Raw genomic sequence first — 15,062 nt, 5'->3', positions numbered from 1 at the left:
CAAACTCTCTTCAGGAACCACTGAAACTTTCTCATGTAGAGTTTGGCCAGAGGGGCATAGGGATGGTGGATGCCATGAAACCCAGAGCTCTCAGAAACTCCCTAGCTGTAATGGAAGCCAGAGGAAGAAGACTTTGAAAGAAGGACATGAGCATTAAGCCCTTGGGAGGAGGCAGGGATGCCAGCACAGGCAAACACAGTCTGAATCCTACAACCCAGAAAAACATGATCCCGAGAAGGAGTCAGAGAAGACTTTTTAAAGTTGATTGTGAGCCACAGGCTTTAAAGAAGGAAAATGGCAAAATGAAGATTTTGCAACAGGATCTCTGGAGAGGATGCCTGAATCAGCAGGTTGTCCAAGTAAGGAAATACTTGGACCCCTTGAAACTGCAAAAAGCAGTCACTGAAGTGAAGCATTTGATGAATACCCTTGGAGCAGTAGAATGGCCAAAGGGCAAAGCAAAGAACTGAAAATGCCAGGAAGAAACAAAGAAATGCAAAAACTTCCTGAAAAGGGGATGGACTGGAACATGGAGATAAGCATCCTTGAGAACCAGAGACTCCATATAAGCCTGAGGAAGCAAAACAGGGAAAGTACAGTTGTGTACACTTACCATAAATGTAGATGTTAAGAGTGTATTCACTGTTGCAGTCATCATTGTGAAGGCTGCCAGCCTAGCCAGATAGAATTTTATAGCTTATTCTATCATTTGTAAATATTAACGTAAGGCACAGGCTTGTTGTCTTAAATGGAAAAAAACTGCTGTTGGATGTGGAACTGCAATAAATGTCACAACAGTGCTCTCTACTGACCAAGTAAAAGCATGTTGTGACCCCTTTGATCTAAAGTTGGCTCCAGCCCGTCTAGATAAAGACATTCTTTCTATTGTTTTAACAAAGAGTTAAATTGCTAGACTTAAACATGCAAATGTATTTTTATTGCTTTGCTGCCTGACCAGCTGCAAGATAACACAAGGAGATGTTAAGAATGTAAATGCAGTTTCTGTTAGCCTGGGAACCCAGGGAAGTGAGAAGAATGATGTAATGTGTAGCTTAGGTACCCCAAGAAAGTGTGAAAAATGATGTAATATGAATCAGAACTGCCATTTCAATTTAAACAGAGAGAACCGGAGAGGATTACGCATTTCTGTCTTGACCATGCAACTCAGCACTGTCTTGCTCATATGCAAGTTATCTTAGACTTGTGTTTTCTTTTAGAAATAGCTACAAACTAGAAAGATTAGACTAAGAGTTTTTCTGTGATGTCAGAACTGTACTACTGAATTATTTTAAGTATTTCTCTGTGATCTCTGAACTCTTGACTAGCACTGTGTAGTAAGATGTATTGTCTTGTGTTTTTATTATTTATTATTAAATATTTTGAAACCTTTCAACTGTGGCTGTTTCGTGTAGAGATAATTTACATTGCATATTTATAGTGATTACTGTACCAAGTCACAGTAAGACGCTGTCCGGTTTGATTCTCAGCTAGAGTGTCTTCTGCGTGGAGACATGCGTGAATGGGTGTACCTTCGTTGAAGGTTGTGCATCAGGGCTGGTAACTCGACACGTAAAAATCAACTACCAATCATTAGCGGACCGGAGTTCCGCTGTGGTGACCCCTAACCGGGAAAAGCTGAAAGACACAACAACAACTGTACCAAGTCACTCTAATAAGCCTTAACTGTTTAGTTATACTAGCAATTGGATAATAATATTGCACAGTAATAACTGGACACCCTTTTAAGGGCCTTTGAGTAGCTGATAAATATTAGCTGGGTGGTGGCAGGCTTTCTACTCAGAGGAGTCCCCACCTGGACATCCGTTTACACTTTCACCAAGCATTACCACCTGCCTATCTTCTCCACCTTATAGTCTGGGTAATAGGGGCTCAGCTGGAGAACCTGTGCCAGCCTTTCCCAGGAGTGTCTGTGTGGTTGCATAAACGTATCTCAAAGTGTGGGTGTGGGTGTATGTGTGTGTGTGTCAGCTACTTGGGCAGGGACACGAAGCATTAGTTGGACAGAGAGGGTTGCTGGAGGTTTTAGCTTGTTCACTAGGCTGAGATCTGGACCATATACCTGTGCCAGTGGGGAGTCTTATTGGGGACCTGGAGAGCAAGGGTCCGACCACCCCCGGACTGACTGATCTTTGTGTGCTCTTAAGGGAAATTGCACTTTACTGTATGTATTTGTTACCCTTTCTTCATATATGAGACACCCTCACTGGTGTTAGTGGTGAGGATTGAGGCTCCTTGATTGCTGGGCCAGGGCACGGGCATCACAATCATATTTGGCTTATCCCTGCCAGGGTAGCCCATGGCCGGCCTGAATACCAAAGGCTTAGTATTTCTGCTTTGGTTGCTGTCGCTTCAGGACTGATGTCAGGACGGCAGTAGTATAAAGTAAGGCAGCCAATGCCATTATCAGTTTTTCTTGCCCTGTCAGAGGCCCCCAAGTGGGAGCCAGGTTATGGTGGAAGAACCCCACCAGTAGGAAGTACATATCAAAAGTTCCTTGAAAGGAGAGACAGAGAAAGAAGAGGGGGATGGAGGGAGGGAAACCAGGACTGCAACAGTGAATACACGCAAACATCTACATTTATGTTAAGTGTACACAACCGTAGTATGTTCTTCGTGTTTCACTGTTGCAATCTTCACATTTGGGTTGACTCCCAAAGCTGAGGAAAAGGGTGGAGGCAGTCAAGTAGACTAGGTGCTGGCTAGGATGCCCTGCAAGACTGCAGTGCCAAAGCCTGCCCTGGATTTGGAGAAGATAGGCAGGTGGTAATACTTGGTGAAAGTGTGAACGGATGTCCAGGTGGCAGCCTCCAGGATGTCCCTGGTGGGGACTCCTCTGAGGAAAGCTGCAAAGGTGGAGACTGCTCTGGTGGAGTGAGTCCTGACCCCTTTAGGAGGAGGTTTTCCATGTTGCTTGTAACAGAAATGGATGCAGTGTGCTATTCATTTGGAAATTGTTTGTCTGGAGATGGCTTTGCCCTCTGCCCCTGTAGCAAAGCTAACCAGTAGCTGATCAGACTTTCTGAATTTCTATCTAGATAGAATCTGAGCTGTCTGTGCACATCTAGAGAGTCCCTTGTTTTGAGGGTTAGGGAAAAAGGTGGGCAAATGAATGTATTGGTTGAGAGCCTCACTGGACACCACATTGGGCAGGAAGGATGGGATAGTCCTGAAGGAAACCCTGTCAGCATGGAAGATGATGAAGAGTTCCACAGCCATGAGTGCTTGTAGCTCGGAGTCTCTTCTGGCTGAAGTGATGACCAGAAGAAAAGCGGTCTTCCAGGAGAGAAATTTTAACTCTGCTGAAAGTGCTGGTTCAAAGGGGGACAGGGTGAGCTTTTCCAACGCAAAGTTAAGGTCCCAAGCTGGGGTAGGTGCTCTTCTAAGGGGCCTCAAGTTGCGAGCCCCTCTTAGGAACTGTTTGATCAGAGGGTGTGAGAAAAAGGGCTGCTCAGTGAGGAAATGAGCAGAGATAGCAGAGGCATGTATTTTAATAGAGGAAAAAGAGAGACCACTGTGTAAGCAGGTCAGCTAAGTAATCCAGGATGAGAGGTAGGGAGGGCTGTGACGTATCGGCTCCCTTAGATTGAATCCAGGTTCAGAACCTATTCCATTTGTCAGCATAAGACTTTCTAGTGCTAGGTCGTCTGGCCTCACTTATAACATCTAGAACTTGTTTACTGAGGTTGGCAGATTTATTAGTGGTCAGGGAATAACCCAGGCTGCAAAACTGAGGGTCTGCAATTGGGGATGCATGAATTCTCCTTCTCTCTGGGTCAGGAGAGTTGGGGTTTGTGTGAGATGCCATGGTGGCAGTGACAGGCTGCGCAGCAGTGGGTACCAATGCTGGAGAGGGCATTTATATCATGTTATCGAAAGATAGAAATAGCGATTGTTATTTAATCGAACCTAAAATATCTAAACCACATAATACTGAACATTCAGAACAGCGATTTTTTTTCCTTGGGAAAAAATTCGCTATTCCGAAACATATACACACAACACAAGCACACCTAAAAAACATCAATACACACACACTTATAATCCTACAACTAACCCTACACTAAACTATACATACATTACTATCTATCCACTTACCTTAACCCAAACCCTAACCCAAAGGTCTGCCACTATCGCACACTCATCTAACCCGCTCCCTAACCCTAACTCACTTAACCTGCCTCTAAACCTAATTTACCTAACCCGCGCCCTAATCCTAACAACCACACAATCTCACACTTACCTGAACCTGACCCGTAAATCTCCACCCCAGCGCTGAAAATAGCGAAGCCACAGAACCGGCCAACCAAATTCTTTCCCTAGGAATTCGGTGTTCTGCAGCTTCGCTATTTTTAACGTTCAATTAAAACGGGTCGATATTAGAAAATTCGAAGTTTTAAAACTTTGATGTTCTGATACAGACCCCTGGCAAGGCCATTCTAGAGCAATAAACATTGTCCTTGGTTTTTCCTGCCTTATTTTGAGCAGTACCCTGGTGATGAGAGGTAGTTGAGGTAATGCATAGACCGATAGATTGACACAGGGGAAGGAGAGGGCATCCACTTTCCAAGACATGCATTGATGCTCCCTGGTGTAGAACCTGCTGAGCTGATGGTTGGCATGGGAGGCAAAGAGGTCGACCTTCGGGGTGCCCCATTTTTGAGTTATTAGGGTGAAGGTTCTTTTGTCTAGCTGCCAGTCATGTATCAGAAGATTTCTGCTTAAGTGGTCTGCCAGAGAGTTTAGAGAACCTGTCAGGAATTGGGCTAACAGGTGGAGTTGCATGGCAGAGGCTGTGTGCGAAAGGGTCATGGCCAGCCTGCATAGAAGGTAGGAGTGAGTCCCTCCCTGCTTGTTGATATACCACATCACAGTGGTGGTGTCTGTTTTGATCAGGAGAGCCCATGGGGAGAGAAGGGGCCTGAAAGCTGTCAATGTGTGCTGGACAGCTAACATCTCTTTTTGGATAATGTGGAAATGTATTTGCTGTGGGCTCCATTGGCCCTGTATGCACCTGCCATAGAGGTGTGCACCCCAGGCATAGTCTGATGAGTCTTCTGATGAGTCTGTGATGAGGGTCTGGGCGCTGGAGGGGGGGGGTTGTTGAGAAAGGTAGTTCCTTGTTGTGGGAGCATGCTGCTGCCCACCAAAGAAAATCTTTCCTTAGGCAAGATATCACTGGTATAAGAGTTTCCAGGTCTTGAGAGTGTTGACACCAAAGGCTTTTTAGGTACCACTGAAGTTTCCTCATATGCAGTCTGGCATATGGAATGAGTAGAATGCAAGATGCCATGAACCCCAGAGCTTGTAGGATTTTCTTTGCAGATAACTGGGGTCTGGTGGCTAGTTGAGAGAAGCAGGCTGTCAGGTAAGTTTGCTTTTCTGGTGTAAGGAATACCATCTGGGATGCTGTGTCCAGGCTTGCTCCTAGGAATATAATCCTTTGGATGGGTACTAGTTTGGACTTCGTTTAGTGTATCCTAGGGAGGTCAGTAGGGACTTTACAAAGGCTAGGTGCTTAAGCAGCTTTTCCTGACTGCCTGAATTAGGCAGTCATCTAAGTAAGGATAAATTCGGATATTCTTTTGTTTGCAAAAGGCAATGGCGGGAGCCAGACATTTTGTGAAAATACTGGGAACAGCAGATAAGCCAAAGGGAAGTGCAGAGAACTGAAAGTGCAGAGCTCCTGCCCTGAAACATAAACATTTCCTGCATGATTCCCTAACGGGAATGTGGATGTAGGCCTCTTTTAGGTCTATGGTGGCTAGAGAAGCATCCTTGGAGAGCATGGGTAGCAGTTGCTGGAGGGTGAGCATTTTGAATTTTGGTATCACCAGGAAGGTGTTTAGAATGGATAGACCGAGGATGGGGCGCCAGGTGCCCTCTTTTCTGGGTACCAGAAAAAATCTGGAGTAGAAACCTTGGCCTATCTGTTCTGCAGGAACATGCTCTATTGCCCTCACAGAGAGCAGGGAAATGACCTGCTTCTTCGCCTCTGACCACTGGTTTGGTGACAGATCTGGGAACCCTTTTGCGGTTGGAAGAGATTGTGGAAAGAAAATTTGTATCCTGGGACACTATGTTGAGGACCCAGTGGTCATTGGTAATGGTGGCCCAGGTGCTTGCGTGAAAGGAGAGTCTTTAGAAGACTTCAGTTTCAGTTCGGAAGATGAAACTCAGGTAGCAGCCGACTGGCACTTATGCGAACTGCTTCTGCTTCGGGCTCCTCAGCAAGAAAGACTGATGTAATGACGTCGGCTGCCTTACTTTATACTACTAATGTCCTCATGTCAATCCTGAAGCGACAGCAACCAACGCAGAAATACTAAGCCTCTGGTATTCGGGCCGGCCGAGGGCTACCCTGGCAGGGATAACCCAAATGTGATGACTGCAACAGTGAAACACTAAGAACATCAGAGTCTGAAGGGACAACATTCAAAAAGTGGACACCTTCAGAAAGGTGTTCAAATGAGACAGGCTAGAATTGGTCTCAAAGTACCCTTTTTTCTGGGAACTAGAATCATTCTTGAGTAAAACTCCATCCCCTTTTGAAAAAAGCCACCTTTTGAATAGTACTCTGAGTCAAAAGGTCTCGAAGAACCTCTGAGAAAAAAGGTAGTTGCTCCTGAGGAGGCTGAGGAATGCCCACAAAAGGGGGATGGGATTTCCACACCATGAAATACTCATGGCAAATAATTGGCAAAACCCAATAATCCTGAGTAATCTGAAGCCAAACAGTGTGTGTGTGTGTGTGTGAGAGAGAGAGAGAGACAGAGAGAGCGAGAAAGGCAAAGAGAAAGAGGAACATGGCTGGAAAGAGACAGATAGTCAGACAGCACCTAGTTTATCTGGAAAGGAAGGCTTCAGAGTCCCTGAAGTGTGAGTAGCTTTAGCAGGAGGAGTCCAATTGCCACTCTTTTTGCCCTTATGAGAACAAAGGCTGCCTTAACTGGGGGTAGTTTCTCTGAAATTTAGGAACAGGAGAGACGAACACATGTTTGAGTTTCTGTAAGCCCTTCCTCTTATCCTGAAGGGACTTAAACCAGCAGCAGCTTCCCCAAACAAATGTTTATTATCAAGAGGGGCATCCATGAACTTAGCCTTGATATCATCTGGGATGTCACCTGGTAATAGCTGAAGCTAAAGCCACGAATACCTCCTCTTCACTGAGCCAAAAGCAGTAGCCCTAGAAGAGGCATCTGCTGCATCATAACTACACTTGATGGAATGACAAACCACCTGTGAGGAAGTTCCTAATGGGGAACAGCAGAAGTTTTACCCTCAGAGTCTGGGAGATCCAAAAACAACCTGACAAGCCTGAGAAAGGAGAACCAATACATACCTGGACATATGGGTCTGATAATAGCTCTAAAAGCCAACGGAGCAGAGGTGTAAACTTTCTTACCTAGCCTTTCCATAGTTCTGCTGCATTTGTCAGAAGGCAGTAACTTGGACAAGAGAAGCAATTGAGAGGGCTTGTCAGAGGCTACTGACACCACTGAGGGGGTCAAGCAGCAGGACACTTCTACAAAAAGTTACAGCCCTCAGGCACCCTATAAAACCTATAAGGCTTCTTGGGAGCAGGGGCCAAAGAATCAGGGGCTTTAGAGGCATTGGAATATGCATCCAATAAAACAGCCAAAACAGGAGGAATACCAGAATGTTTAAGGGATTTCTAAATGCAGCAACTCACAGTATCTCTTATGAATCTCAGAGACTTAAGCACTATCCCATTTAAAAAACTCCATTATCCTGGAGACTGTGTCCCCAAAATAAATTTCTTCAAAGGGAGAATCAGGACTGGTAGACCCCCCTCTTCCTCCGACTCATAGTCCAAAGGAGAAGGAATCTGGGAAGAGACCTCATCATAATCCAACTCCTCCTCAGAGTAATCCTGTTCCCTGGGTCTTTTAACTGGAGTAGAGGACCAAGGGGGAGCTGGAACAGAAACCCCCTGAGGAGGTTTCAGTGCCATCAAAGCATTAAACAAACCCTGAGTGAAGGCCTGCCACTCACTCTGTGGATCCCTAGGGGTAGGAGAAACAGGTTTAGTTTTTAGTTTCTTCTTCAATGGGATGTTTGTGCTGTAAAACGTAGAAAGCTCTGACCCAGGACAGCATTCAATAACAGTAGTAGGAACTTTTTCCCTAGTTAAAATCTGAGGAACATCCCTACGCCCCTCAAAAATAATCAACTGTGGATCCCTCTGAACATCCGAAACAGACATCTGCAAAGCCTCATTGGACGTGCTGAAAGCTGGATCCCCACCAGCCTCCATCCTAGTTGTGACAGAGGAATCCGACAACAAAGACGGGCGAACCTCCTGGTTCCCACTCACCTCGGGAGAAACCTCTGCCAGAGGTTGGACAGCAGAAGATTCTGATCTAGGTTTCTTAACCTTCTTCCCTGATGGTTGACCCTAAGGACAGGAAGTTCCTTCCATAGTATCCTTAATGAAAAGCTTAAGTCAATGATTCTCCAGATACAATGCTAAGGAAGAAAGCCTACTACACAGAGTTTTCAGTACAAAACTCTGACAGACAGAACAGGAAGTCTGGTCATGAGAGGCGCCTAAGCAAAATAAACACTGTTCATGGTGGTCTTTATGGGGAATCTGTCTCCCACATTGGCATTTATCCTTCTTGGATGACATGAAATCCTGGAAGAAACCAAAAGATACAAAAAAATTAAACCCCAATGGGGCACTTATCTGCAATGGGTCGGAAGCCAGCAATGGGTTATAAGCATTCAGACCGATGATCGACAGATGGCGTTTGGTTGGGCGGCAAAGAAGTTCTGAGGATGGTACATCTGGACATCACCATTATGGTCTATGCTATGGGAGGAGTATACGTGTGACATATGGTGTACTTCAAAGCAAACTATGGCTTCTGTATGGTAGCCGGACATCGGGCTGCCCCAGGCAGGGAATCCCAGATGTAAGGAATACTGCAACACATGAATAGAAGGACAGTTCCTATTGCTGTTCCTGTTCTCTTTAAATCAATGATCACAAGCTTCCAATGCACCAAAGAACTAAACAGTATACTTGAGAGAAGCATGCCTCAATGAGAAAGACATTTTATTTTTCTTTCAGTCATCATCAGTCATTTGAAGGAAACTAAATAGTTTTCAAGGATGTCCCTCAGGTACTAATGTGTAGTGGGACTAAAGATAGCATAAACACACATTTTAGTGGTACTATTTTAGATTAACAAAAAAGAAAAAAAACTCTATGGAAGACTGGTACTGGAATCTACCTCCTGCAAAAGCACTTTCAGACTCTGTCTTTAAAACCTATGATGAAAAAAACAGTTAAAGGTGAGAGCAAAACACTCTATGCAAAGAGCGTGTCTAAAATTTTAGTAAAAATGGCAGGAAAAGAACAGGAGAGATGGGCCCTTGTGAAATACTGATAAATATATGGCTGACAGCAGTAGTAGAGGCGGTCCAAGCAAAACAACTGCCACAAGGATCTGGTCAAGTCATCCTAGCATTTGTTAACGCTAACGGTGTCTGTGCTACCTGTTGGAAAACTACTACTAGAATTAAAATACACTGCTCTATCTTGTAAATATTCCACAATTAAATAAATTAAAACTGTCAACAAGTTTCTGTTTCATTTTATTTACCTTGTTCTTTTCAGAATTCTCTGCTACTGTTTTCAGATGAGTAGACAAGAACTTCAAGGTTTCATAATGATGTTCTGGCAAGTCATGAATCTGAAATAATAATAAGACTAGGTAACATAATTGTGGATCAAGAACCAGTTTAAAAACTATAAACTTTAAACTTACCAGTCTTTTCAGTGATTTCAGTCTTTCAGCTGGATCTTCTTTCCTGTTGGCTTCAATAAAATCTGCATATCTTTCTGTGTGATAAAAAACTACTGTCATTGCTTGTCCTCCTTTTAATTTTTTGTGCACATTTTCCTTGCAAGTTGTCCCTAAAGAGACCATCATATTTCAGTAACACTAGGATGGACTAAAGACATATCCACATTTTAATAGCAGATTGGCCAGTTACTATTCTTCTGGAATGATACTTGACTGTTCCTTCTGATATTTTACACACTTTTTAAAACATAATATTATGCATATATCTAGTTTGCCTTAGAACAAGTAACCTGTGCTTATTAAAAAGAGAGACTGAGAGAGACCTGCTTGGGTTTCATAAAAGCAGCAGTTCTAAGTAGTATATGAGCTACACATGCACATCTCAGGTGTGTTTGTAGCCTCCCTTTTACCTGCCAATGAAAAAGTACAGTTTTGTACCTACCATAAATGTAGATGTTCGAGGATCCACATTGCTGCAGTCATAACCTGTGGGTAGTCCGCTGTCCTCGGTCGGCCCGAATACCAAAGAGCTAGGCTGGCATCGGTCATTGTCGCCTAGAGCTTACGTCAGTACGTAGTAGTACTTAAGCGCATGACCGACGCCATATCCTCAGTCTTTCTTGCCCCAGATGTCAGAAGGCCTAAAAATGAAGGCCAGAACTAAAGTAGTAAAAGCCCAAGAACCACCAGTGTGGAAATAAAGAGTATCCCAAAAAGAAACCCAGCAACCACAACTATAGAGGGGAAGGAGGGAGGAATAATTGGACTGCAGCAATGTGGATCCTCGAACATCTACATTTATGGTAGGTACAAAACTGTACTATGTTCTTCGTCTCACATTGCTGCAGTCATAACCTGTGGGTAGAATCCCAAAGCAAAGGAAAAGGGAGGCTGGCAAACTACAAAGCATTAGGAGCTGCTAACATGTCCTGTAAAACTGCAGTGGCAAACCCAGCCCTGGACTTGGAATAAAGAGGGAGATGGTAATGCTTAGTAAAAGTGTGTACTGAACTCCAAGTAGCTGCCTCCAAAATATCCTTAGTAGCTACACCCCTTAGAAAAGCAGTAGAAGTGGCAGTAGCCCTAGTAGAATGAGGTCTGATCCCAGCAGGAACATCATTCCCATGATGAGAATAACAAAAAGCAATACAATGACCAATCCACTTTGAAATAGTCTGCTTTGAAACAGCTTTCCCTTGTGAACTCAAAGCAAAAGAAACAAATAACTGTTGAGTCTGTCTGAACTCCTTAGTTCTGCTCAAATAGTAATGTAACTGCCTGTGGATATCCAAAGAATGCAAGACTTTTTCCCCTTTATTTTGGGGATCAGCATAAAAAGTAGGCAAATGAATAGACTGGTTCAAGGCCACATTAGAAACCACTTTAGGCATAAAAGTAGGGTTAGTTCGCAAAGAAACTCTATCCTTATGAAATATCAAAAGGGTTCAACTGCCATGAGTGCCTGCAATTCAGATACCCTCCTAGCAGAAGTAATGGCCAACAAAAAAGCAGTCTTCCAAGACAAAAACTTCAGTTCAGACGTAGCTGCAGGTTCAAAAGGAGGTAAAGTAAGTTTCTCCAAAACAAAATTGAGATCCCAGGAAGGAGTAGGAGCTCTACGGGGGTCTTATATTCTTTGCCCCTCTAAGAAATTGTTTGAACAAAGGATGAGAAAATAAAGGAGGGTCAAAATCATAGTGAGCAGAAATGGCTGCAGCATGAACCTTCACAGAAGAGAATGACAAACCCTTGTCCAGTAATTCAGTAAGATACTGTAGTGCAAAACTCAAATTAGGCACTGAAACATCAAAACCCTTTGCAGTGCTCCAAAGAAAAAATCTCTTCCATTTATCAGCATAAACTTTTCTAGTGCTAGGCCGCCTGGCTTCCAAAATGACATTCAAAACCTGTTGAGGAAGCTGAGACCCCACCGGCTCCATCACAGAATACACCAGGCTGTTAGATGGAGGGACTGCACCTGAACATTGAGAAAATGATTGTTCGACTGGGACAACAAATGAGGAACCTGTGGCAGAAGCCAAGGAGGCTCCTGGATTAAACTCCTCAGCAGAGGATACCAATGCTGACGTGGCCAATCTGGTGCTATTAGAATCATGCAAGGCTTGTCCTGCCTGACTTTCAAGAGTACCTTGGGGAGAAGAGGCAGAGGAGGAAAAGCATAAACGTGAAGGTTGTTCCAGCTGAAAGATAGAGCATCCACTTTCCAAGCATCTGGGTGGAACATCTTTGTGCAAAATTTTGGAAGTTGAAAATTCAGTGGAGAAGCAAACAGATCTATGTCTGGAGTTCCCCAAGCCACAGTCAATTGTTTGAAAACCTGAGGATCCAGTTTCCACTCGTGGGGATCCACAATTTGCCTGCTCAATATATCTGCTAGGGAGTTCTGAGCTCCTGGCAGAAACCGTGCTTGAAGATTGATTCGAAAACTCAGAGCAGTCTCCCACAAAATCATTGCTTGCCTGCAAAGAGGGTAGGAATGGGTTCCCCCTGCTTGTTGATGTACCACATGACTGTTGTGTTGTCTGTTTGAATCAACACCTGTCCCGGCTGAAGCAGGTCCTTGAAGGCCATCAAAGCAAATTGAACTGCTAACATCTCCTTCATGTTGATATGCAAATGTAGTAGTTTGGGAGGCCACATGTCTTGTATCCATTTCCCATTGAAGTGTGCTCCCCAATCCAAGTCCGAGGCATCCGTCGTTAGGATCTGACTCGCCTCTGGTCGGGTCACAGAGAGTTCCTTGTTTAGGTGACATTCCTGAGCCCACCACAAGAATTCCTTCTGGATGCAAGGTATAATCCGAATGACAGTGTCCAAACCGTGGCAGTGTTGAGTCCACACACTTTTGAGATACCATTGTAGCTTCCTCATATGCAGTTTGGCATTGGGAAGTACTAGAATGCAAGATGCCATGAACCCCAAGGCTTGAAGGACTGTCCTTGCAGTCAGCCTGGACATTACTGATAACTGCTGGAAGTAAAGATGAAGAGTTCTTTGTTTGTCCGGGGTCAGAAATGCCATCTGAGAAGCTGTATTCAGTCTCACACCCAGAAAGCACATGTCCTGAGAGGGTACTAGACTGGACTTTATTTCGTTCACAGAATACCCTAGGCACCTTAAAACTGCCATTACATACTGGAGATGTTGTAGTAATATGTCTTTGTTTTGAGCAAGAATCAGGCAATCGTCCAGGTAAGGGTAAATTTGTATTCCTCTCTGTCTGAAGAAAGCAATCACAGGAGCCAGAACTTTTGTGAATACCCTGGGCGCAGTAGATAAACCAAAGGGCAATGCAGAGAACTGATAATGCGAAGTACCAGCCCGAAATCTCAGGAATCTCCTGCAACTGGGCCTGATAGGGATGTGAAGATAGGCCTCTCTGAAATCCAGGGTTACCATCCAGTGATCTTTGCCTAGCATAGGCAGAAGTTGTTGTAATGTTAACATCTTGAACTTTGGAATGTCTAGGTAGGTATTGAGAATGGACAAATCCAGAATTGGCCTCCAAGTGTTTCCTTTCTTTGGCACTAGGAATAGACGAGAATAAAATCCTAGGCCTACTTCTGACGGAGGGACCACCTGAATTGCCTCCATCTGCAAAAGCAGAGAAAATTGCTCCTGAGCCTCCAGCCTTTGCTGAGGAGGCACATCCGGCATGCCTTTGAAAGGAGGAAAGGTGTGAAAATAAAATTTGTAACCTTGATTTATTACATCCAACACCCATTGGTCCTGGGTGACCAAATTCCAGTTTTGTTTGAAAAGTCCCAACTTTCCTCCTAGAGGAGCTGCCAGTAAAGAAGGGTCTGGCAGCGGAAGATACAGGTCATTGGGTCTGCTTACGAAAGGGCTGACCCCTACCCTCACCAGAAGACTGTGCAGGAGAGCTCCAAGTCCTAGGTCTGAAAGAACCCTGAGCGTGATCCCTGCCTCTACCACGTCTAGACCTGCCCTTAGACTGATAATCTGAAGAAGGATAAGACCATCCTCTAGCAGGCCAATTCCTACTAAACTTAGGGGGCTGCACCTGCATAAAATCCTTGACCGTCTGCATAGACTTAGCCTTATCTTCCATCTTTTTCAAAACTGATTCCACAGGAGGGCCAAAAAGTACTTCAGATTGAAGAGGAGCATCCAAAATCCGAGCCTTAACATGCTCTGACAAATTTTGATCCTTAAGCCAGGCATGTCTACGAATAACTGAACCTGTAGCAGCCACCCTGGATGAAGCCTGAAGAGCATCAAAATCACACTGCAAAGAATGTTTGCCAACTTGATCTGATGCATGAACCAACTCCTGGAGCTCCTTACACTCTATACCCTCAGCTAAAGCATCCACCTTAGATTTCAATTGGCCTAACAAAAAAATCTGATACTTCAGCATATGAAATTGGCAATTCAAAGCCCTCATAGCGAACGTAGAGGAGGTGTACACTTTTTTCCCCCACCTATCTAACGCTCTAGAATCCTTATCCAAAGGAACTGGATTCTTAGCCAGAGAAGCCCTAACACCCTTCGGACCTTGAATAATAGTTTCCGGATCAGCTCTAGGACTCTTGTACAAATACTTATGTGCTTCTGGAACTCTGTAATACCTGTCTGGCTTAACAGGGGCCGGAGGCAAAGAATCAGGATTAAGGGAAGATTCAGAAAAAACATCCTGAACAACATCTAAGACAGGAGGAATAGCCAAGGGCCTATGTTGTGGCAGAAACAAAAATTCCCTAAGCCTTTTCCGAGAATCTGAAAAATCTTGACCTTCCCACTTGAAATGTTCCCTCATGGAATGTAAAGTCTCAGAAAAAGAAAAATCCTCTGGAGGAGAAGCAGACGGACAGGAGTCCTCTGCATCCGAATCTGAATAGGAAGGGAAATCCTGAATTTCTTCAGCTGAGGATTCAGAGTAGTCAGAGGAATGATCCATTCCCTCTAAATCTGCCTCCACCCTAGGCCTCTTCTCTGGGGGGGGGCATAGAACCCCTGATCAAAGTAATCAAGTCCTCTGCCATTTTCAACATATGCTTTTTAGGAACAGGGGCTGAAGAGCTAGAACTATGACCAGGGCTAACAAGACAAGGTTTGGCCTTAGCATGGCCTTTAGCCACTGAAGTAGAAAGCCTAATAACCTTTTGTAAAGCTGGAACTACAGACACCTGAGAAACACCCTCAGCCTGGCCTAACTCCTGAGAG

General features: G+C 44.4%; 1 protein-coding gene across 4 annotated transcripts in view; it reads right to left on the bottom strand.

Moving 5' to 3' along the window:
- ARHGAP21 (Rho GTPase activating protein 21) overlaps positions 1–15,062 on the bottom strand; it is a 2,418,417-nt gene that overhangs the window by 294,690 nt on the left and 2,108,665 nt on the right. For all 4 annotated transcript variants that reach the window (XM_044089838.1, XM_044089836.1, XM_044089837.1 and 1 more), the window contains 2 exons: positions 9,816–9,889; positions 9,651–9,740 (listed from right to left, as the gene is read on the bottom strand). In XM_044089838.1, the coding sequence (XP_043945773.1) occupies positions 9,651–9,740; positions 9,816–9,889 (164 nt within the window). The remainder of the gene's footprint in view (positions 1–9,650; positions 9,741–9,815; positions 9,890–15,062) is intronic.

This window comes from Protopterus annectens, chromosome 12.part0 (genome assembly GCF_019279795.1).
Source record: "Protopterus annectens isolate FY-2018-M chromosome 12.part0, PAN1.0, whole genome shotgun sequence".
NCBI classification, from domain to species: domain Eukaryota; kingdom Metazoa; phylum Chordata; order Ceratodontiformes; family Protopteridae; genus Protopterus; species Protopterus annectens.
This window is presented reverse-complemented; position numbering and strand designations above follow the sequence as displayed.